Source organism: Vigna radiata, chromosome 1 (genome assembly GCF_000741045.1).
Source record: "Vigna radiata var. radiata cultivar VC1973A chromosome 1, Vradiata_ver6, whole genome shotgun sequence".
Classification (NCBI taxonomy): domain Eukaryota; kingdom Viridiplantae; phylum Streptophyta; class Magnoliopsida; order Fabales; family Fabaceae; genus Vigna; species Vigna radiata.
The window spans coordinates 34,041,304-34,066,220 of NC_028351.1; the positions used below are offsets into that span (position 1 = coordinate 34,041,304).

The 24,917-nt window shown below is 36.5% G+C and overlaps 1 protein-coding gene and 1 pseudogene across 4 annotated transcripts; one reads left to right on the top strand and one right to left on the bottom strand.

Annotated features, from left to right (window-relative positions):
- Positions 1-633: 633 nt before the first annotated feature.
- LOC106768810 (pentatricopeptide repeat-containing protein At4g21190) lies at positions 634-6,756 on the top strand. 4 transcript variants are annotated; one of them, XM_022782018.1, is made up of 6 exons: positions 634-825; positions 1,870-1,972; positions 2,106-2,204; positions 5,073-5,216; positions 5,469-5,681; positions 5,846-6,756. In XM_022782018.1, the coding sequence occupies exons 2-6, from the start codon at positions 1,889-1,891 to the stop codon at positions 6,314-6,316; spliced, it is 1,011 nt and encodes a 336-aa protein (XP_022637739.1). In that variant the 5' UTR covers positions 634-825; positions 1,870-1,888; the 3' UTR covers positions 6,317-6,756. The 4 variants fall into 4 exon arrangements, with proteins under 4 accessions (XP_022637739.1, XP_014509676.1, XP_022637796.1 ...); XM_014654190.2 differs by having other exon boundaries at positions 635-825; positions 1,880-1,972; XM_022782075.1 differs by lacking the exon at positions 634-825 and adding an exon at positions 853-1,604.
- A 7,604-nt stretch (positions 6,757-14,360) lies between these two features.
- Positions 14,361-15,551, bottom strand: LOC106762249 (annotated as a pseudogene).
- Between the last annotated feature and the right edge of the window lie 9,366 nt (positions 15,552-24,917).

The following is a 24,917-nucleotide window of genomic DNA, read 5'->3' on the forward strand; positions in this document are numbered from 1 at the left end:
CCCAATTGCAAGCCTGTTGAGGCTAATCTGGTCTTACCTTAATCTCACGTTGCTCGTAAAACTTTCGTTGATTGCCACTGACCGGGCATCGGACGACCGTCCTTGTGGTGTAACAAGAAAAGATTTGAGGCTGGCCATGTCGGTGGTATGGAAAGCGTGGGCGATGTCGGGCTATCTATGATGAACTCCATGTAAACTCCAGTCTCTTTCGGGCCGGTTTATGCCTGGCCATGACTATTGACAGTCATGCAGACATCACAGTAGAGTGTGGTTCGTCACCTAGGTTATACACGTTTCGCACAGACAGGGCGAAGTTGACGACGGATGGTCAACGCCCGGAATGACTATTAGTTATGCAGACATCCTTATGAGCTGACCAATGCCCGATTATAGCTACCGGTCGTGCATCAGTGGTGTTAGAAGGAATTTTTCAGGGTTTTTCTTCCAAGGTTATTCTTTCCGTCGAGATCGAACTCTACGTAGGGTACAATTTTCTTTTTCTTTTTCGATAACTAAATAAATAAATAAAATTTATCGCCTAAACGGGATTCGACCCATTTTCTATTAATTGAACCGGTTCGGGAAGACTCGCTCTGTCCAACTTACCTAACCCAAGACCCGAATACACACGCACGTGACAGAACGCCGTCGTTTCGTGTCGAGCGATAAAAAATATCCATCCGAAACTCCTTAGCGGCACGTTCGTTGTTCTTCGCTTACAGTTATAATCTTAGTTTCTCTCCCTGAAATGGTGGAAAAGGGTAAGAGTTCAAAACATTGAGTTTCGAAGTTCCACAACACTGTGTTCAAGTGTATTAGGCCCTGGTGAGTTTATTTTCTTGTATCTCTTAAGTTTAATTTTCAGTGCAATTGCACGCTATAACGATGACTGTTGAATGATTGTGGTTGAAAAAAAAAATATTAAGATGGGTAAATTTATACTTTTTGTTGTTATATGTATTGCCTGAAGATGATATTCTTGTTTAAACCCCATCTAACAATATGTGGCAAAGGTCCAAGAGTATATGCAAATGGTATTTTTAAGAGATGTATTTTTCTGCTTAATGGTTACTTGACCTAGCTCCAACATAGAAGAACCTGTTTCATTTCAAATAGGTTCATAAAGGAACATAATTTCTCTGGTTTTCTGGCAACAAGTATTGTTTTTATGTATCTGTCACCTTAATCTACTGATTATGTTGTGGAACACTGAAGTTGGGATATGAGGAATCTGCTAATAGCAAAAATTGGAATCAGGAACTGGCTAAATTGCTTTTATGTTCGTGATCAATGCAAAAGTTTCCCACTGACACCAAACAGTCACTCAATTTTTTAATGCAAAAATGATTTATTGAATATGCTTACAAAATAATAATACTGTACAACAAGGTTTCAAACGAAAGTCTAGTAAATTCGAATACTAAATTCGAATCATAAACTCGTAATGGAGAGCAATTAAAATCAATTAAAATCCCACCTACCCCACCACGTGGAGTGGTTGCCCTTTCTCCACCCAACCTCGTGCAACTTCTACTCCCAACCTGCCGCAGGTTAACCAGTGAAGGGCAGCAGAAGAAAAGCGTGGAACCCTCTTCTCCTAACCAGTGAGTTTTCTTCATTCTCGCACACCAAACCACTGTTTTGGGTTTCAAAAAATCTTTTCTTTCGAAATTGCCAACTCTGTTGCAAAATCGCGGGTTTGACCAAGTTCAAGGATTCCACCAAATTTACATCAAAATCGAGTCTGCTTCTTATGTGTAGAAATGTAATCTCAAGTTAACGGTCAACTCACAAGTTTGATAACCATACTACACAATTTGTAAGTACTAGAAATTGTATATGTCCTCATATTGTTGTCTTATATTTTAGAGTTTTTCAGGTTCTCAAGATGCTTGCACTGATGGATTCTCCTCTACTTATTGCTAAAACATTTGAAATCATTAAAATACCAGCCAGTACACGGTGCACTGTGGTAAGATAAGGTCTATGATTTTTAAATTCCGGAAACCAGAATTTTCAAGATTGCATACTTTTATCATCAAATGTTTTAGCTCTAGGAAATGAAACAGTTGGTGACTCACCTCAATTTCTTTTTTTAATGTCAGGTATGTGCTGCAAAAGGTCCAAGACCAAGGTATCCCCGAGTTTGGAAGACTAATAAAAAAATTGGGACGATTTCCAAGGCTGAGAAGCTTGTTAAGTCTGTAAGTCCTTTCATATGGCACTCCCTCTATTAGAAGAGAGAAAATAGAGGACATTCAGCATAAAACCATGTGTTAAAATACACCACAGAAGCATGATTATACAGACTTATTGCATTAGCTACCATGGTTAGAGCATATTTTATTTCCCCTCAATGAGATATTCATGCCTATAAACTTAATTTATCACAATAAGATTTAAAATACAATTATTTAATTCTCAACATTCCCCTTGATGTGAAATGTATGAGTCATTTATGTACCTAATTTATTACAGATATAATCAGTTCATGGCCTTCTTAGGAATTTGGTACAGACATTTTTGGACTGGTCAGCAGAGTTGACAAATCTTGTCATAATATTGCTTGACTTGATCTTTTTCTATGACGAATTGACAATTAAGTTTGATATGTTTGGTCCTAATGAAATACTAGATTTGAAGCAATATGAAGACCAACTTGGGTATCACAAATGAGTGTCATCTGATTAGTATCTTCAAACCTGAGTTCTTTGACCAGTTGTTTCATCTCTATAATCTCACATGTTACTAGTGTCATGGCTCTATATTGTGCTTCAACACTTGATCTTGTTACAAGATTTTGTTTCTTACTCTTCCAAGATATCAAGTTGCCACCAATCAACACAATATGCATATGTGTGGTTCACCTGTTGCTAGTTGAGTCAACCCAATCATTATGAAAATAGCCAGCAATTTTATAATGCCCCTCGACTTCATAATTAGGCCTTTTATCTGGAATCACTTAATGTACTTTAGAATTTGAACAATAGCATTCCAATGGTCCCAACAAGGTGAATTCAAGAACTGACTTACCGCACATTGCAAAAGCAATATCTGGACAAGTGATAGGGAGATAATTCATTTTGTCAACTTCTATTTTCAACAGGATCCATTAGGGCTCCCCCTGATCATTTAACAACTTTAAATTCAGGTCACTACGAGTGTCAACTAGTTGAACGTTGACAAGCCCAATTTCTTTGGTCAAGTGCACGCTTTCTTTGGGAAATTACCAAGTTGTCCATGACTGAGCAATATCGGTAATTGATCACTGCTAGTAATAATAATGCACATAGACAAATTAGTTTGGACCTTCAATAGAGCAACCTCTTCAAACATATCAATGTCGACTTCAACCTCTTGATCCTCTCACAACAACCTGTACTTTGGTTCCGGATGCCACAGTAGAGGCCGTAAAAGATTCTTCTCCCTGTCATTACCAGTCTACCAGATTCAGTCCATTCTTCTGACTTTTTCCCTAAATGCATTGGACCTGGCTTTTCCAAGCCCATTGGTCCCGAATTTCTCCAACATGCCTTAGTCTTGACCTTTATCAAATTCACTAGGCCTAACTTTATCTCAATTTTTATGTTTTTTTATTTAAGGTAAAGTAGTCTTGTTACTGTTGGAAGTCCCACATCGACTAGAGATAAGACCAAATTATAATATATAAGTGAGGTGCAAACCTCACCTTACAAGCCTGTTTTGTGGGGTTGAGTTAGGCCTAAAACCCACTTCTAACATGGTATCAGAGCCATGATTAAAGCCTATCCTAGCGAGTTCTAAGTGGGCATTTCTCTTTCTATTCCACCCGTTGTCGGGCCAGTATTGGACCATCTAATTTCTACTATCACGCACGAGATGTCTATACCTCAGTGTGAAGGGGGTGTGTTGGAAGTCCCACATCGACNAGAGATAAGGCCAAATTATAATATATAAGTGAAGTGCAAACCTCACCTTATAAGTCGGTTTTGTGGGGTTGAGTTAGGCCTAAAACCCACTTCTAACATGGTATCAGAGCTATGGTTAAAGCCTATCCTAGCGACTTCTAAGTGGGCATTTCTGTTTCTATTCCACCCGTTGTCGGGCCACTATTGGACCACCCAATTTCTACTATCATGCACGGTATGTCTATACCTCGGCGTGAAGGGGGTGTGTTGGAAGTCCCACATCGACTAGAGATAAGGCCAAATTAATTATAATATATAAGTGAGGTGCAAACCTCACCTTACAAGCCGGTTTTGTGGGGTTGAGTTAGGCCTAAAACCCACTTCTAACATGGTATCAGAGCCATGATTAAAGCCTATCCTAGCGAGTTCTAAGTGGGCATTTATCTTTCTATTCCACCCGTTGTCGGGCCAGTATTGGACCACCCAATTTCTACTATCACGCACGAGATGTCTGTACCTCGACGTGAAGGGGGTGTGTTGGAAGTTCCACATCGACTAGAGATAAGGCCAAATTATAATATATAAGTGAGGTGCAAACTTCACCTTACAAGCCGGTTTTGTGGGGTTGAGTTAGGCCTAAAACCCACTTCTAACCTTTATTTCATCCCAAATAAAAATGAAAAACATAAAAATTGAGATAAAAGCAGAGCATGTGAATCTGGAAAAAGTCATGGCTAGTGTATATAGAAAAGAAGTCAAGGCCAGCAGCGCATGTAAAACAAAGCCAGTGGCAAACAATTATGCATGGCGGAAGGGGTGACTAATTAGCATTCCAATTTGCTTTGTGTAAGGGAACTCAGCAAAATAGTGGCAAAACACGTCATAAAGAATGGTACTGCATGATTGTATAGGCTTATTGCATTCGTTACACATGATTAGATTATATGATAGTGTGTTCCCCTAAATGAGATGTTCATGCCCACAAAATAAATTTATTACAATAAGATTCAGAATAATATTATTTGATTATCAACACCCTATATTCATTCTTGTTGTCAATTTAAGCTTCATTTATGTTTTCTCTGGGAAGTTGTGACCTTCTTATTTAATTCAGAAAATTTTGGATTTATTTTTCTTGGTTGCTTTTATTTCTGAAATAGTAATTTTTTTTTTTGTCTTGTACAGATTAAGGAACTGTCAAATGTCAAAGAAGAAGTTTATGGAGCTCTTGATTCCTATGTTGCTTGGGAATTAGAGTTCCCTTTAATTACAGTAAAAAAGGCGCTCAAGACCCTAGAATACGAACGAGAGTGGAAGCGTGTAATACAGGTACTTCTAAAATAGTAATGTAACAAGATATCTTTAAATATTCTTTATTTTGTTTGCTTTCTTTCTTTCTCTAGAATTGTACTGACCCATTGCTTTGATATCTCTGAAAGTTCATCCAGAAATTAGTATTTTCTGATGTTACTTATATATTTATTATTGTTTCCCTATTCTTTGAAAGGCGCTTCTGTATACATTCCATCTGGGGTCCTCTGAACTAACATCCGATTGTGCAAATTACACATGGTACTGTAGGTAACAAAATGGATGTTAAGCAAAGGTCAAGGAAAGACAATGGGAAGCTATTTTACATTAATTAATGCTTTAGTAAACGATGACCGACTTGATGAAGCTGAAGAGCTTTGGACAAAGTTATTAATGCGGTATATGGAAAGTTTGCCTCGTAGATTTTTTGATAAAATGATATCTATCTACCATAAGAGGGGCATGCATGAGAAGATGTTTGAGGTATTATGATTTTCAACTCTATCAATTTAAACTATTTACTCAGTAACATCACTGAGTAATAGTTGTCAACTTAACATGTCCCTATATTAATGAGAAGATACTTTATTTAAAGTTACTTCAGACTTAACACGTCATGGATATTCATTTCTTGATATCTGCTGCAGATATTTGCAGACATTGAGGAGCTTGCTATGCGACCTAGTGTGTCTATTGTGTCAATGGTTGGAGAAGCCTTTATAGAGCTGGGTATGCTGGACAAATACCATAAGTTACATGCAAAATATCCACCACCAGAATGGGAATATAGATACAGCAGAGGAAGGCGTATAAAAGTCAAAGTGCAAGCTCCATCTAAACAGATCAACACATACACAGAAAGGCTTGAGAATGTTGAACAAGACTCAGACTTAAACAAGAATTATGAATCTTCAGAAGAGACTTCGGGGATAATTGATGACCAGCAAGTCACACATGATAATGATGTAACAATATACACGAAACCTGAACAAATTTCAGACATTTCAGAGAGAATTGATGACGAGCAACTCAGGCAGGAGGCCGATGTAACATCCAATGAACTTGAACAAATTTCAGAAAATTCAAATCACAGTATGGAAACTATTTTAGATGTCTAATGGGAGAAAGAGGATATAACTTCTCTATCAGATGAGTTCCTGTTGGCAGTTAATGTTATTAGTTGGAATGATTGTTTCCATGTCCCTCTCCTTCAAGTTGTTCGGAGGTTAGAGTGAAGACACTCTAGAAGTAGAACAAGCGAATCATGTTTTTAAAATTGTCACAACGTGAGATTGAGAATCTGCTAATGGCCATTTCATTTGACGATGACCAATACACCATTTAACATGCCTGCAATCAAACTCAGACATCCTCCAATCAAGGAGCCAAAGGCGGAGGATATACCAAGCCAGTATCAATGCATAATTAAAAGTGGGTGCTATGAGTTGAAAATTTCCTAGTTGCATGACTTTATATCGAGATTGGGTGACTGCTGGTGTTAAATTGTTGTTCATATATATTTTATTGAAGTTCTAATTTACGGGTAACTTTTTCAGAATCCTGACCACTACGATGCATGATAGTCTTGGACTATTGGTTGCATAAATTTGTTTACCGTAGTTCAATTTGCCTTGTCTATAAAATGCTCTAAGTTTGTCGTCATACTCTACTATGCATCACGTCTAACGATGTCACATGATATCTGTTGTGAAATCTATCGCAAGATATGATTAGATAAGTTTTTATAAATACTTATATGGAACAATAGAAAAATAAACGAAGTTATCCATAAGTCAAAAGATATGTTTTGAAAGAAAAAAAAAAAGTAATATCTTTTTGCTATACCATGGATGAGATGTTAATCTAGTTGATACTAGTAAAATTGTCGTTGGATTGAATGGAACATTCATGTACTGAGTGAAAGTAGGATGAAAAAAGCAATGAGATGTCTTTCATAAATCAATTAATGTGTGATTTAAGTTTTAATGCAGGAATAGCAATGAATTCATTGAAATTTCTTATGAACCATTTACCTTAAGCTAGGTTTTACTCTTATTTGTGGTTTAATGTGTGATTTTCAAGGTACTTTGGTTATTTAGCTATGTTGAAGTTCTTCCAAAATGTCTTCAACTAGTTCTTTCAATACTTAAATGCATTTTACTAACAAAATGGTTAAATATTTATCTAAAACATATATATACATTGTAGTTTTACAGAAAACCCATTACGATGATATTTTCTAATTACAATGCCACAGGATATAATTTATTAAACTCTGTAATTGTTTATTTGAAATAAGTTTTTATCACGAAAGACATGGTCCTCCGTTCTTTTATAAAATTAACTTTAAATCACTGAACATATTTAAGACGTGTGCTTCAACTAATCCTAGTTATAAGATTATATTGAACAGTAAGTTTTTAATTTTAAAAAAAATAAAATGAGATTGACACAGATGCAACTTGTTGGAGCTTAGTTGCATTTGAAAATTATATTACCATTGGGACAAAGGAGAGATAATGGCTATGGTGGGAAAGCATCCCTCTTAATTAATTTGATAGCAATTCAGGCCCAAATGAAGAAACCAACACTATCAACCAGCCCAATGCAGTAGGTGGTCCAATGATGTCAGCAAGGGTTCGTAAGATGCCAAAATATTTAGTTGATTTCAAGCTTTGATTAGTGGGAGTATGAGCGAGGGAATATTTTGTATGATGTGTCATGATTTTAGTGGGTTTGTTATTAACTATGTTTTTGATATATAAGTGTTGATATGGTATGAATGAAATAAGCAAGAAAGTTTCCTCTTTTCTCTGTTACCTATTCTGCAGGAAGATCCTTGACCTCGAATCAAGGCTTTTTAACCTATCAATTTGGTGCTCTCATTGAGAGTATTCTTTTCTCCTTTCCCACAATTTTTCCATGTCAGATCATAACACTCATTCCAAATCCATCACCAATTTGGAAGCAGCTATTCTCAAACTCACTGTTAACCAAAATGAAATTACTACCCATTTGGATGCCATTGTTTCTCAGCTTTCCAGTCGAGAGACACCTACTCCGCACTCGGATGACCACCGTTCATTTCACTCCGACGCCCCTACATTCACTCCATATCTTCGTTTGGATGTTCCTCGGTTTGATGAAACATACACCATGGGTTGGATCTTTAAGATATCCCAATTTTTTTAATACCATCGCACACCGGAAGTGGATCGACTTCGGATCACGTCTTTTTACATGAAGGTCCTAGCTCTTAGTTGGTTCCAATGGTTGCATCGGAACAACATGATTCCTTCGTGGCAAGAGTTTCTACAAGCTCTAGAGGTTCATTTTACTCTGTCTTATTATGAAGATCCTCGTGGTTCTCTCTTTAAGTTGACACAAAAGGGCTCCGTACAAGATTATTTGAATGAGTTTGAACGGCTTGCTAATCGCATTGTCAGTCTCCTTGCAATTTTCTTGCTTAGTAACTTTATTTCTGGGTTAAACCCCGAGATTCGTCGAGAGGTTCAAGCATTGCAACCACAAACTTTAACACAGGTTGCGACATTAGCTAAATTGCAAGAGGACAAACTCAATGACTAGCATCGCTACTTTCGTAATCGTCTTTCCACCTCTTCTTCAACTGGCCCACCACTGCTTCCAATACCTTCTCGACCACCAACACCTATTTCCACACCATCTAAACCACATTATAAAAAGTTGACTCACGAGGAGATGTTGGCTCGTCGTGAGAAAGGATTATGCTACAACTGTGATGAAAAATTCACCTCAGGTCACAAGTGTAAGGGTTGTTTCTTTCTGTTGATTGTCGTCGATAAGGATGTTGACGTTCGAGGTGAGTCCTCGCGTTTAGAGGCGGATCTCAGTATGCTCCATTTGGAAGGTGCCGATCTGGGCCAGAGTGAAGCCCAAATAAGTTTCAACGCTTTAGCTGGGTTGTCGGCCCCTAAGGCTCTTCGTATAATGGGCCACATCTCTAACCAACCCATTACTATTTTGGTAGATGGGCGAAGTGCTCACAACTTTATCCAAGATAGAGTGGCGTGTTTCTTGAACTTGGATAGTCAGCCTACTAACGCATTGCGAGTAATGGTTGGAAATGGTAGCGAAATTGAATGCCATAACATCTGTCCAGGAGTGGAATTAAAAATGCAGGGTCATAAGTTTATGGTGGATCTCCACGTACTCCTCGTCAGCGGTGCTGACGTGGTCCTTGGCATTTAATGGCTCAAAGATTTGGGACCCATTGTTACTGATTATTCCCAACTCACTATGAAGTTTATTAGGGAAGGAAAATTTGTGGAGTTTAAAGCTGACGCTCCCCCAAAGCCCAGTGACATTTCTGCTCAACAGGTTAACGTATCTTACAAACACATGGTGCAGCACGATTCTTTCATATTTGTATACTACCTAGCACACCCTCCCCAATTTTACCTAACACACAAATCGCCCCTACTCATCCTATTCCTCAAATAGCCACCCTCTTACACAAATATTCTCAACTCTTCCAAAAACTGACATCTCTACCACCTTCTCGTAGTATGAATCATCAAATACACCTCCTTCCCAATTCCTCACCAGTCTCAGTACGTTCATATCGATATCCCAATTTTCAGAAAGCAGATATTGAGAAACAAATTGAGGAGATGCTATCTGATGGCATGATACAACCTAGCCATAGCCCTTTTTCCTCCCCGGTCTTGCTTGCCACAAAAAAAGATGGAAGTTGGAGATTCTGTGTTGACTTCCAAGCTCTTAATGCTATCACCATCAAGGACAGGTTTCCCATTCCAACAATCGATGAGCTCTTGACGAGTTGGAGGGAGCATCGTGGTTCTCAAAATTGGATCTACGACAGGGCTATCATCAAATTCGGATGTCTGAAGCTAATGTTCCTAAAACTGCTTTTCGTATGCACCATGGGCATTATAAGTATATTGTCATGACATTTGGGCTTTGTAACGCCCCTTCAATGTTTCAAGCAATTATGAACGAACTGCTAAAACCATTTGTGCGTAAATTTCTGATTGTTTTTTTTTATGACATTCTAGTTTATAGCAAATCCTTTGAGGATCATATTCAACACTTGGAGCTGACTTTCCAACAATTGACACATGGCACGTTTATTTTGCGTGGGTCTAAGTGTTTGTTTGCTCAACAACAAGTTGAGTATTTGGGACATGTGGTGTCTGCAGCTGGTGTCACACCAGAACATTCAAAAATTCAAGCAATGTTGGATTGGCCACCTCCTACTACGATCAAAGCATTACGTGGTTTTCTGGGATAGACAAGATTTTATAGGCGATTCATAAAAGGCTATACAACCATAGTGTCCCCCTTGACAACACTTTTAAAGAAGGACATATTCCTATGGACCACTGAAGCTCGAGCCGCTTTTGACACCTTGAAGAAAGCCATGACTGAAGCACCAGTCTTAGCCTTACCCAATTTTGACTTACCTTTCGTTTTGGAGACAGATGCATCTGACTTAGCCATCATAGCAGTCTTGATGCAAGAGGGACATCCAATAGTGTTTCACAGTAAATCATTTTGCATAAAGCTTATGCGTTCCTCTACCTATGTTAGGCAACTTCATGCCATTACAACTGCAGTTAAGAAGTGGAGCCAATACTTACTTGGACATTCCTTAACAATCCTCACGGATCATCGTAGCCTCAAGGAGTTGATGTCGCAAGTTATCTAAACACCAAAACAATAAGTTTATTTATCGAAGTTGTTAGGTTTCGATTATTCCATACAGTATAAAATAGGGAGGACAAATGTAGTAGCAGATGCTTTGTCCCATCCTTTTGATTTTGGGGACAACCAACTTTTTGTTTTATCTATGCCTCGTCTTTTATTTCTGGAGGAACTTCACAAGGCTCTTATTACTAGTCTTGATTTTGTTCAACTGTTTAAGGATGTACAGAACAACTCGAATACTCAGGAGCACTGCAACATTCACCAAGACCTCTTGTTGTACAAAGGCAAAATATGGCTCAATTGTGACAATCCCTTCATTCCAATATTATTAGAAGAGTTTCACAAGACTCCACTAAGCGGGCATACAGGGGTTGCCAAAAATTTATCAGGGCTCCAACATAATTTTTATTGGAAAGGCATGCGTGAAGATGTTCAACAATTTACTGCTCACTATGCAACTTGCTTGCAAACCAAGTATGAAACTAAGCGACCAACAAGGTAACTACAACCCCTTTCTATTCCAGTGGAACCTTGGGTTGACTTGTCATTGAATTTTATTACGGGTTTGCCAATTTTCCAAGGATATACGGTCATTCTGGTGGTTGTTGATCGCTTTTCGAAGAGGACACATTTTGGAATGCTAGCCACACACTTCACGAGTTTAAAGTTGCACAACTCTTTTTGGAGATGGTTTGTAAATACCATGCATTCCCTCGCAGCTTGGTTTCGGATCGAGATCCAATCTTCATTAGCAAATTTTGGAGAGAATTATTCAGATTATGTGGTAGCAAATTGCGCATGAGCACCTCCTTCTCCCCTAAAACTGATGGCCAGACAGAGGTTTTAAACAGGGTATTAGAACACTACCTGTGTTCCATGGTTCATACCAAACCTAATGATTGGGGAAAATATTTGGGTTTAGCATAGTGGTGTTACAATACTACTATTCATTCGGCCACTGGAATGTCTCCTTTTCAAGTCATGTATGGGAAAGAGCCTCATCGATTCCCCAATATTTGGTGGGCTCCTCGTCGGTGGAGGCAGTCGATTCTCTACTTTCAACTCGTCAAGAAATGTTGATTGCCCTTCGAAAGAAACTCCAAAAGGTACAAGATCAAATGAAGATAGTCATAGACGGTAAGCAGAGGAAAGTGGAATATCAGGTTGATGATTGGGTATATGTGCGATTACGACCCTACCGTCAAAAGTCTGTTCGAGGTTCAACTTATGAGAAAATAGGCAAGCGTTTTTACGGTCCCTTTCGCATACTTGAATGACTTGGACTTGTTGCTTACAAGCTAGAGTTGCCTTCAAATTCCAAAATTCATCCAGTTTTTCATTGTTTTGTGCTTAAAGCTCATCTTGGTCCTCTTCCCGATCATCAAGTTGAGTTACCAGATGAAACCCATGGTAATATTCCAACAATTACTCCTATGGCTATACTGGATTATAAGATAGACAAGTCTACAAACCCTCCTGTGAAATTAGTTTTGGTACAGTGGAAAGGATTGGCCCCCAAAGACACAACTTGGGAAGACTAGAATGAATTGCATTTGAATTATCACCTTGAGGACAAGGTGACTTTCCTAGTGAATGACAATGATAGCAATTCAGGCCCAAATGAAGAAACTAACACTATCAACCAGCCCAATGCAGTAGCTGATCCAATGATGTCAACAAGGGTTCGCAAGATGCCAAAATATTTAGCTAATCTCAAGCTTTGATTAGTGGGGGTATGAGTGAGGGAATATTTTACATGACGTGTCATGATTTTAATGGGTTTGTTACTAACCATGCTTCTGATATATAAGTGTTGATATGGTATGAATGAAATAAGCAAAAAAGTTTCCTCTTTTCTTTGTCACCTATTCTGTAGGAGGATCCTTGACCTCGAATCAAGGCTTTTTAACCTATCATAATGACACTCTTTTCTACTAAGATACCCAACATACTTTTCTTATCTAATCATTATATAACTTAATTTCTCGGTATTTTTTATAGTATTCCTTGTAATATGTCAAGTTGAGATGATTTTGACATTTTCTCTCACCCTCTTTTTTTCCAAGTCATTCATTCTTCCATTCTTCTTTTCTCAATTTCATCTCCAATTTTCAACTATTTCATAGTTTGATCGTTTCAACTTTATAATACCATGCAGTTAGGAGTTCACGAGCATTATTGATCCAATTTCTATTTATTTTATAAAATCTTTTTTCTCAAATTTTTGGAAATTTTGATAAAGATAATTGAGAAAAAGAATATTTTTAACTTATTTTATCACTGAAATTTTGTCCTGTTTTGAAATACTTTTTTAGAAGTCTCTATTTAGTTGTGAGTAATTATGTCTTTTATATTAAGTAAAATTTAGGTCTAAGAAAACTATACTCAAGTAAGGAAAATTAGTAAGAATTAAAATCTTAGTAATTCTAGTTTATGATGATGATAAGATTCTGATAAGTATTTAAGATGTTGAACTATCTTTGTAAAGTTATTGTAATTGAACTCATTTAATAGAAATGAGATTGGATAAATCTCTTGATCTAAGTATGATGTATCAAATTAAGTAGATTTTGAATTGAAATATACTCCTTTTTGATATAAGAAAAAAGTAAAATGGATCGAATAGATCTAATAAACCAATATTTCCATCATATTTTGAATTGAAGAGTTCAATTGATTATGACCTCATTTACAAGCCTAATTATTCATAGAAAAGATAAATATATTAAAGTTGATTGTGGTTTCACTAGTGGAAAAAAGACATTTTATGACGTACAAAAATGACATTTTATGACGTACAAAAATGACATTTTATGACGTAGTTCCTGGGAGACATAGTTCTGGGCGTCATAATAAGTCTGCGCATTTTATGACGTAGCAGAAATTTACGTCATAGTAGCTTGAACATATTATGACGTAGTTTCTAAAATCAGTCATAATATGCGCAAAAGATATTATGACGTAAATTTGTTAATACGTTATAATATGTAATTTTCAGAACCAACATATTATGACGTACATTGTTTTGTACGTCATAATATATGTTTTTTTTAAAAAAAAATAATTATTATATTTTCTTGTTGAGTGTAGAAAGTTTTAAGGAACAGTAATTCTATAATAAAAATTATATTATATATTTTAACACACAGTAAAATACCATTTTACAATTGCATGTTCATAAACGCATCAGGTGCATTGTTTTTGTTTTGCCCTAAGGATATGACCCATAGTTGATAATCTCTTTTTTTATACACATGGTTAGGATTGAATCTCAATTAACATACTCAAGAGATTCAACATTCCACTAACCGCGATGCACTTTGTTGGTAGGAGGATTCAAACACACTATGAAATCATCTTAATTACTGATACACTCTTGATTATATATATAATCTCTGCTCCAATTGTAATGAAACGTTGTATGCATGGTAANTGGAGATTGATATATAGCTTCTACAGATCCCATTGCAAAAACCTTCTCGAGACACAGTAGGACACATTAATGGTGGTTGTTCCATCAGGAGCGGGAGGATAATATGGTGAATCTTCTGCATATTCTGTTGGCATTGACATCCAATGCAGACTGGTTTTCCAATCTGCTTCTCTCAGACCCATAGTATTTCCTTCACCACCACCTTGCTTCCCTCTGCTGATAGATGAACTCCATCCCTAACCAGCATTAATAATGTAACAGATCACTTAATCAGTTCTCAAATAAGATGTGATTTAAAATAGAAAAGTTTTGTGAATATATATGTACTCACGTGAAGCTAACATCTAACCAGTCATCCCTTGTCTGAATTGCAGACCACAGATTAATGGCCTTGACCTTCAGCTCCTCACTGAGCTCTATTAGTGCGTCTGCATATTCTCCGCAGGATTCATTGGTTCTTCCTGACTGCGTTGCACTACATTCAGTGGAGTTCATTAGAAAACAATGTTATCTAACTACTTAATTTAATGGGATGGAGATGAGATATACAGCTAAAGCGTGTTACTTTTAGCAGAAATGTTTTGTATTAGTGTAAAAACACCACTATCTATATCTCTATATAAACAATGCCTGCAATGTATAAGCAATAACAGGAAGATTATTTGTACCTGAGCTTTTTGCGGAGTTGCTCTTCATTGATTGGAGGAGATGTGAGAAATATAATGCGAATATGGTCTGAGAGGCTCTGACAAATATTTTCATATATATATGTCAACCGTTGCAGAATCAAATATTACAGAGAAAAGACAAAAATACTATTGTATGACATGATTTTTCTTGTCTAGAACATGTTCCTATATTATTATGAATAATGTTTGGTATGAAAGATTAAGTTTTTACCTTAAGATGGTTAGCGATCTTCCTCATGTTTTCAAGATATTCTTGGAGGGGAACGTGAGGACCAAGACCAGAAGGGTGAGGGTGAACGAAATCATTACCACCAAAGTACACAATCACCAACGATGGTTGCACAGGTGCATCCTATGTTCAAGAAAATAACCAAGACTCACTAAGAATCGCCAAAAGTAGAACTCATCACACATTATCTAAACCAACATCTCTTACTTCACATACATGATTCGCAGATAAATAAAACTATTAAAAGGAAAAATTGAAATTGAATGAGATTATACTTTCTGAATGTAGTCCATGCTGTTTAAACCTAAGACAATTTAGATATCAGGTTCTCCTGACTCAGAAATCTGAGCCACCTCAACCTCAACATGTGCTGCTCAAACTCAGCTACTCCTGACTCAGAAACTCCTCCATTGAGTCCCATTACTACTTGTTCACATCACCACACTCACTCTTTATCTCCTTCTTCCATTATGATAAAGAACTTTAACTCTATCTATGACCCTTACCTTTCACTGTCTTGCTTTGCATAATAATTACATTAATACAAATATTAATGCAATAAAAGTAATACTGCATGGAAGCAAATATGGAAGAGCATTCACTAACTTGAAGCTATGAAAAATAAGCATATACAGAGTTACTGCAAACATCTCTCACATAATCGATACAAGTGTTTCTTGGACTCTAAAACAAGAAGCAAAATCGAAAGTGAGGAGACAAAAATGGTAATGCACAAAGCTATGCATGTAAAAACGAACTTATGTTGAGGAACAAGGACATAGAAGACTGATGCAACACCATCAGCAATACTCAGATCCTATGAGGTCATGATGAGTCACACACCCAGAATGACTAGTTCTCTCTTCATTCACTCATCTCTTTTCACACACTCTCTCTTTTCATTCATTGTTAAGTTGTGGAATTGATAATCTGAATCATATTTTCTAGCCATCTGGTTTGTGTAGATTCAATAATAATTATATCAATAGAGGCCTATTCTTATTTTCCAATCTCCCGTGCATGGTTATTAACATTAAACTACTCACCCACCAAGTTTCCTATATTTAGTATGTTGTGTTTGATGGAGAAATAGGTTGTCCAATAAGCCAAGAGGCACCATTCAAAGGGATTCATGACTTCAACATTTCTAGCCTTATACAGAGGTATTCTGCTATTATTTTGTTTTTTATGGTGAAGATATATTCGCACATCAAACTAAGAACACAGACTGGTTGATGTATCTATGAAGTGGTTGGTTTCTGCAAGAAAATTGTTAGAGAAAAAAGTTTCTAACTTAAGAGTTATGTCAACATGTTCTCTAGATAGCCAACAAAANAGGTCTAATAAAATCTTTTAGACAACCATATAACTTTCATTAGCTAGGTTATAGCTAAAATAGAATCTAGTGTAAAGCTTTCTGCATAGGTCGACCTCCTGTGTCAATCCATAATAGTCAATGTTGTAATAACCCAAAATTTTAGGGCAGTACAATCCAAACATATGATGTTTCGTTGAAATCCAAGAGAAAATATGAAGGTTTATAATTGGACTCAACACTGAGTAGCAATGTTCAACTAAAGTTTCAGCAAGGACCGAAAAAAGTTATATGCGAAATCTAACTGAAATAAGTTTCAACAAGAAGTTCCTTTTAACCATCTCTGACAGCAACGTATTTACCTGAGATATTTCGACTCGCTAGGTATTAATAAGTGAAATTGAGAAAGGGAAAGCAAACCTAGAGTGAAGGAATGGGATTTCTTGTCCGCGGAGAACGACTGAGACGACAAGCGAGAGCCTGCATCTGTTGCTCTCGTTTCCTCTTGGCCGGTTCCAGCGGCGACGACACCACCTGTTCCAACTGTTGGTCGGAGAGGCGGTTGTGAATGCGGCGGTCTGCGTTGGTGGACGAGACGAGAAAACCTAATTGGTGGCGGCCCCTTGCACGTCGCGGAAAAGAAGTGTTCTCAGAGCAAAGCACGACGTCGAGAGAGTGTTCTTAGAACGAGAGTTTAGAGAGGAAGAGAGAAAGAGAGCAAGAGAGCCGAGAATGTGAAAGTGAGAATGAACGTGAAACAGAGAGAGGGCTGAGAGTCTGAGGTGAGAGAGAACGTGAAAGAGAAAAAATTTGAAAAAGAAATTTTAACATATTATAACGTATATCCATCTCTACGTAATAATAATTTTGAAGTTATTTACAAGTTTGCCACCGCGTATTATATTATAACTGGTGTATAAAATTACGTCATAATATGTCTTACATTTATTATAATTTTGCCACCGGTTAACTTATTATGACGTATAATTTTTGTACGTCATAATAGGTCAGTCATAGAAAAGTATTTTTCCACTAGTGTTTCATAAAAACAATAACAACTGACATCATTTGTCCTTGATATGTTTTTATAAGGATACAACTAATAAATATACTTTCACAAAGGTTTCGAAAAAGCACAATTTAAACTTTTTTGTGTGATTAGTTAGATGTTTATAATTTTCATGTTTCAACTTTTGGAAGAATATTAAGATATTATCACTATGATTATTTATATTATTTTATTATTGATCAGGAGAAATATTTTTAGCCTATTTATGAATATAATTATGATAATATTTATGGACATTATTGATAAACTTTTTAATGGCTATAATTTTTCCTTTAAGTCGGATAACAAAATCCTGTAATATCATGATGAATACAATTGTATGAGTGTTCTTGGAGAAAACTTATTAGAACATTTAAAGTTATTGGAGTAATAGTCAAAAGATTATTTTTCACATCGGTCTTACTAACGTTGTGTTTGTTTGAACATAATTTACTGTTCAGAGGCGAATGCGAGCGATGAATGTCAGTTTTCTTCGTGTTCGGATGACAGGAAATGCGACGATTGACGAAGACAAATTTGTGGGATGGCAAGCTTTTTCATCACCTGCGAAAGTGAAGAGATTTGCAAGAATTGTTTAGGAAATGTCACATGTGTCCTCCAACTATTACATAATTCCTTCTCTGTCATGCAGCCTAATATACAAAATCGGTTTCTTCCATTGACAACGAAGAGCAACGCCTGAGGTTAGTATGCACTTGATGACGATGAAGAAGAACTTGATGGCATGAAGAAGACTGTGTTAAGTTGAATGCAAGGCTAGTGAAGGTGAAGAAGACGATGAATAGTGCAAACTGACAAAATAGAACATAGCGTGTTCGGTTACAAACTTTTTGTATTCGGTTCCAGACTTTTGACCCAAGCACACATGACTTGTATCCGATTACATAGATGGAGTATTTGGTTCCACAGCTTGCAAGCATTCAAAAAGGAGATGGATCTGGTACCATACACTAGTAAAAAACTGGCTTTTTACAGCGTACATTATGTCACGGTTCAGTAAGAACCGCAACATATAATACTGCGCAGTGGCATTTTCGAAAATAAAACCAACTTATAGGCCGCGGTTGCCTAGGGAACTGTGGCCTATTCCCCAGTCAAACTTCTGCCTTTGACGCCACGTCAAAAAAACAATAAATTGCTGGGGAATAGGCCGCGGTTCTGCTGGCAACCGCGGCCTATTCCCCTGCAACGTTCTGACATTCCCCAATTATCAAACTGTGCAATAAATTTGCAGAGGAATAGGCAGCGGTTGCCAGCAGAACCGCGGCCTATTCCACTGGCAAACGTTTTGACATTCCCCATTAGTCAGCCTGCAATAAATTTGGAGAGAACCGCTGCCTATTCCTCTCCAAATTTATTGCAGGCTGACAACGCGATTAGGGGGCAGTTGAATGTTAGGACAATAGACCGCGGTTGGGGGGGAAACCGCGGCATAAAGTTTGCTGAATATTTTCAAAATTGCCATTTCATTTTATTTTTTATTTTTTTTAATGGGAATGGGTCGCGGTTGTGCTGGGAACCGCGACCTATTTGAAGGTTAGGACAATAGACCATGGTTGGGGGGGGGGGGGGGGCATAAAGTTTGCTGAATATTTTCAAAATTTCCATTTCATTTTATTTTTTATTTTTTTTAATGGGAATAGGTTGCGGTTGTACTGGGAACTGTGGCCTATTTTGTAATATGACAACAATTTTAATGTGAACCGCGGTAGTATCATTTAATTAGGTTAAAAAAACATTGAACAGTTTTATTCTTCCACCAATTTCAGAAAACCAAACCCCGAGTCTCCGTCTCCCCCGCTGCGACTGCGAGCTTTCCTCCGTCAGCCTCCACATTGACGCCGGACCCTCTTCTCCGCCGGACCCGTGCTTCTTTGCCGCCTCCACATTGATGCCAGTCATTCCTGAATCATCTCTGGCACCGGACCCGTTGCTTCTCCGTCGTGCCTTTCTTCTGCGCTGCGTCATAAACAGGTATGGAAGCTAACCTGGTTTGATGTCTGATTGCTTGTGATGAATGTTCTTTCAATTGATTTCAATTGGTTTTATGCGTGATGGGTGATTGTGTGAGTATGTGAGTGAGGAACAAAATTACTCATTTGTTATTTTAGCTGTGCATGATAGTGTGACTATGATGGTATGAAATTGCTATTTTTGTTGTGATGGTATGAAATTGCTATTTTGGTTGTTTGTTGGGATTTCACAAAAGGAATGTGGAAATGGCCTTTTGCACAATCCGCCGTACATAAAAGACAAAGGGTTCATTGCCCAATTCCTATAAACTATGAAAATAGTTACCCCACAACTTAGAAATAAAAGAATTACAGACTAAAAATTAAAATTCATTCAACTTAGAGACAAAAATTGTACCCACTTTGGGATTTTTAAGTCCCATTTCAAAACTTAAAATGTAAAATCCCTTTCAGTTTCGGTTGTAATGTGCACTCCCATCTCAACGGTTTCAAAATCACAAGAGTGATAGAAGATATTTTAAATATTTTTAAAAAAAAAATGTATTTGTAATATAAAATTAAATTAAAAAAAATAATATAATTAACTGATAATTTTAAAATATCATTTATAAACGATAGGAAGCGGTAATGTAAAGTAAAATTTTATTAACATCCACTTAACTTATAATCAAAAAACTAACTTATAAACTACTATTTATTTTTTTTACATTTATAATTTATATTTTCCGATTCAAATTGTTTTCTAATCACTTAGATTTAATACTAAATTATACATTTTAAATTTTAAAAAATAATAATTTTTAAAAGTAATTGAAAGGGTAAACCTAAAATTATTCTAAATTAAACTCAAAATATAATTAATTTTTGGGTTAAATATGTTTTTAGTCCCTATACTTTGGGGCGATTTTGGTTTTAGTCCCTCTTTCAAACTATAGTACAATTTAGTCCTTCAACTTTAGAAAACTCTGGTTTTAGTCCTTTTTACCAATTTTTTTTTAACTTTATTTGTTGTTTCAAGCATGTTTCGTTATAGTATTTGGATTGTTTACACTGTTTGACACATTTTTGCTTCAATGTTAACTGAGAAACGCGTTTGAAACAACAAATAAAGTTAAAAAAATTTGGTAAAAAGGACTAAAACCAGAGTTTTCTAAAGTTGAAGGACTAAATTGTACTATAGTTTGAAAGAGGGACTAAAACCAAAATCGCCCCAAAGTATAGGGACTAAAAACATATTTAACCCTTAATTTTTTAAGAAACTAACGTCAAAGCCGTAATTTACTATCTTCTATTTTAATTCATTTATAATAGTTTTCCCACCTGGGTTAATGAGCACATTTATTTTTTAATTTTGACACAATTGTAAATAAGCTATATGTTATATTTATTTTATTTTAACTAATTTTTCCCAAGCACTCAAAAGTTGAAAATTTATATGCCTGCATATATATCATGAAAGTTTCTTAAGAGATTATTAATTGCATTATTTATGACTGAATTGATTGTATGATTGAATTGATAATTTTATATAGAAAATTGTATAATTTTAATTTTGTAAAATTTAGGAATGGATCGAAATTAGATTAATTTACCACGTATTAGTGCTGAGTACGAGAGAGGTGTAGAGGAATTTATACAATTTGCGCNACGTAATGAGGGGAGAAGTGATGATGAAGTGAAGTTTAGATGTCCTTGTGTGAACTGTTTGAATGGGAGAAAGTTGAACGCAACCCAAATTAGAGAACACCTTATCTGTGATGGTTTCCTAAGATGCTATACAACATGGATATGGCACGGCGAAGAAATGCACTTTTCGACTGACTCGCAAACTGAATATGTTATTGATTCCACCATGGAAGAAGATCGACCAGATGAAGACAAATTAGAGGACATGATCCGCGATGTTGACGTAGAAAATTTTGCCAAAGCTCATGTGTATAAGACGATGTCGACTGATGCGGAAACACCTTTGTATGTCGGTTCAACTAAGTTCACATGTTTGTCAGTTGTGTTAAGGCTCATGAATTTGAAGGCGAGCAATGGATGGACTGATAAGAGTTTTACAGAATTGTTGACGTTGTTGAATGAAATGCTGCCAGATGGAAATACATTGCCCACTCGTAATTATGATGCGAAGAAAATTCTTTGTCCAATGGGTATGGAGTATAAAAGGATACATGTTTGTCCCAATGACTGCATTTTATATAAGAAAGAGTTTGAATTTTTGACAAATTCTCAAAAATGTGGGTTATCACGATACAAGTCAAGAAACAATAGTGAAGATAATGGTTAGATAGAAAAAAATGGATCTGCTTTGAAAGTAGTATGGTACCTTCCAATAGTGCCCAAACTTAAGCGTTTGTTTGTGAATCCCAAAGATGCTAAAAACCTTAGATGGCATGCAGATGAGAGAAAAATTGGCGGGCTGCTTCGTCATCCAACTGATTCAAAGCAATGGAAAATATTGATCAACAATTCCTCAAATTTGGTAAAGAGTGTAGAAATCTTAGGCTTGGTTTAACCACTGATGGAATGAACCCATTTGGTAATCTGAGTACCAATCACAGTTGTTGCACAGTTATATTGATAATGTACAACTTATCTCCTGCATTATGCATGAAGGGGAAGTACATGATGTTGTCTATGATGATATCTGGTCCAAAGCAGCCTGGAAATGACATAGATGTTTATCTAAGCCCACTAGTTGAAGACTTGAAGTTTTTGTGGGTTGATGGGGTTGAAATATTTGATGCATTCGCTTCTGAGACTTTTTTGATGCGTGCAATGTTATTTTGCACCATTAATGACTTTCCAGGTTATGGTAATTTGTCAGGATACAGTGTCAAGGGTCATAAAGCATTCAATGGATATCAAGAGAGGGACAAAGCACCAAATCCACTTACTGGCCTTCAAATTCTTGAAAAAGTTAATAAAATACATCATGTATTTGGGAAAACATCCAAGAAGTCATTTATAACGACCCCTTGGAAGAAGAAAGCAATATTCTTTGATCTTCCATATTGGTCAAAGTTAGATGTTCGACATTGTATAGATGTGATGCATGCAGAGAAGAATGTGTGTGATAGCTTGATTGGTACACTACTCAACATTCAGGGAAAGACAAAAGATGGAGTGAATGCTCGTTTGGATTTGGTTGACATGAATATCCGAGAAGAGTTGGCACCCAAGGAGNTTGGTAAACGTACTTATTTGCCCCCTGCATGTTACACAATGTCTAGACAAGAGAAGATAAGTTTTTGCCTTTGTTTAAAGAGTATCAAAGTACCAAAAGGATACTCTTCAAATATGAAGAGTTTAGTGTCGATGCAGGACTTAAAGCTTGTTGGCATGAAGTCNCACGATTGTCACGTCTTAATGCAACAGTTGTTACCGGTGGCTATTCGTGGAATTTTGCCTAAAAATGTTAGGCATACCATAAACAGGATGTGTTCATTTTTCTCGTCAATATGTAGTAAAGCCATCGATCCTACAGAGTTAGATGAACTTCAAGGCGAAATTGTTATCATCTTGTGTCAACTAGAGATGTTTTTCCCTCCATCTTTTTTTGACATCATGGTACATTTACTTATTCATTTGGTTAGAGAAATCAAGTTGTGCCGACTGGTATACTTAAGATGAATGTATCATATTGAGCGTTATATGAAGATTTTGAAGGGTACGTTAAAAATCCATATCGTCCTAAAGGTTCAATGATTGAAAGGTATATTGCTAAAGAAAGTATCGAGTTTTGTTCAGATTACATGACATCAACGAATCCAATAGGAGTTCCTCGCACATTATGGTTGAATAAATTTTCTACAAGTAAAAGCATCTGAGGTGTGAATGTGGTGACAAAAGATCGCGAAGGATTGTTGCAAACGCATCTTTATATATTAAACAACACAAATGAGGTGATCCCGTTTTTGGAAGCACAATAAGCCATTGTTAAGAATAAAAATCCAAGACAATTAGAGAAATGGCGGTTGATGGAGCATAACAAAACATTTATGTCTTGGTTCAAATCTGAAATTGACAAAGGGCCACATTCTTCTCAAACTTTATTGTGGCTTGCAAATGGTTTAAAGTTTGATGTCATGTGTTGTATAGGTTATGAATTTAATAACTGCACATTCTATACGAAGACTTTGGATGATAAAAGCACAATACAAAATAGTGGAGTCAGTTTAGAAGCTGAGTCGCTTCAATTTTCCACATCAAAAGATCAATCTTCTATACTTGGATCAATGAGATATTATGGTATAATAGAAGAGATATGGGAGGTTGATTACACCAAGTTTTTTGTTCCATTGTTCAAATGTAAGTGGTTTGACAATAAGAGTGGTGTGAAAATAAATGAAAGTGGTATGACACTGGTTGATTTTCGAAAGGTGGGTTACCGAGACGAACCGTTTATCATGGTACATCAAGCATCTCAGGTTTTTTATGTCAAAGATCCTGCGTCTGACCATTGGTATGTCGCTCAAGGCAAAAAACAAATTAAAGTTAACGAAGACAATCTGATTAATATTCATATTGCTGACAACCATTCATTTCAAACTACAACAAATNTGGATGACCAATCTCTAGTTGACGACGATGTACATGCAATTCGGTCAGATCATGATGAGGGAATATACATATGATGAATCCATATCTTTATGTATGAATTTCTAATTTCTGTATAAGTATTTTATTAATATCACATAAGTTTTCCTTTTATATATTTCCTATGATTACTATTACATGTTTTGTTAAATTATATGATATTACATAAGTCTTTTATTAATATTTCATGTTGCNATNTATTTTGACANATNTATGNNTGATNATNCACATTCTTCAGGGGATGAGGCTCCCCCTACCAGATCCACTAGAGGACCCACCAGGATAAAACAACTGGCCCCAATGCTGATGACTTCCGATCATACCTTGGAGTAGTGACACATGACAGGATTAGTATTCTGACTCCATCTTTTGACCATGTGCCAGAGGTTGATTGGAACATTATATGGAACAATATATTGGTGTCGCAACCGGAAAAATCGCGACGAGACGACGACGATCCAAAAAGAAATTAATAATTTGAAAAATATATTTTGGAGTCGCCACCATAGTTTATTCTGNAAAACTACGGAAAAACCATAAAATGACAAGGCAAGATCTGNGAAAACCGAATTTCGGGTTCGGGAATCGGTTACGTGTAGGGAAGGTATTAGCACCCTACAACGCCTGCCCTAAGGCAGTACCTTTAATTAAATGCGCGAATAAAAATGTGGTTTGCAAAATGTTTAACTATCCCAAG

Excerpts from the sequence above, each read along its gene's own strand:
- LOC106768810 (XM_022782018.1), top strand. The coding sequence starts at position 1,889 with ATGCTTGCACTGATGGATTCTCCTCTACTTATTGCTAAAACATTTGAA. Across the intron at positions 1,973-2,105 it reads CCAGTACACGGTGCACTGTG|GTATGTGCTGCAAAAGGTCC; the intron begins GTAAGATAAGGT and ends TTTTAATGTCAG. Across the intron at positions 2,205-5,072 it reads CTGAGAAGCTTGTTAAGTCT|ATTAAGGAACTGTCAAATGT; the intron begins GTAAGTCCTTTC and ends TGTCTTGTACAG.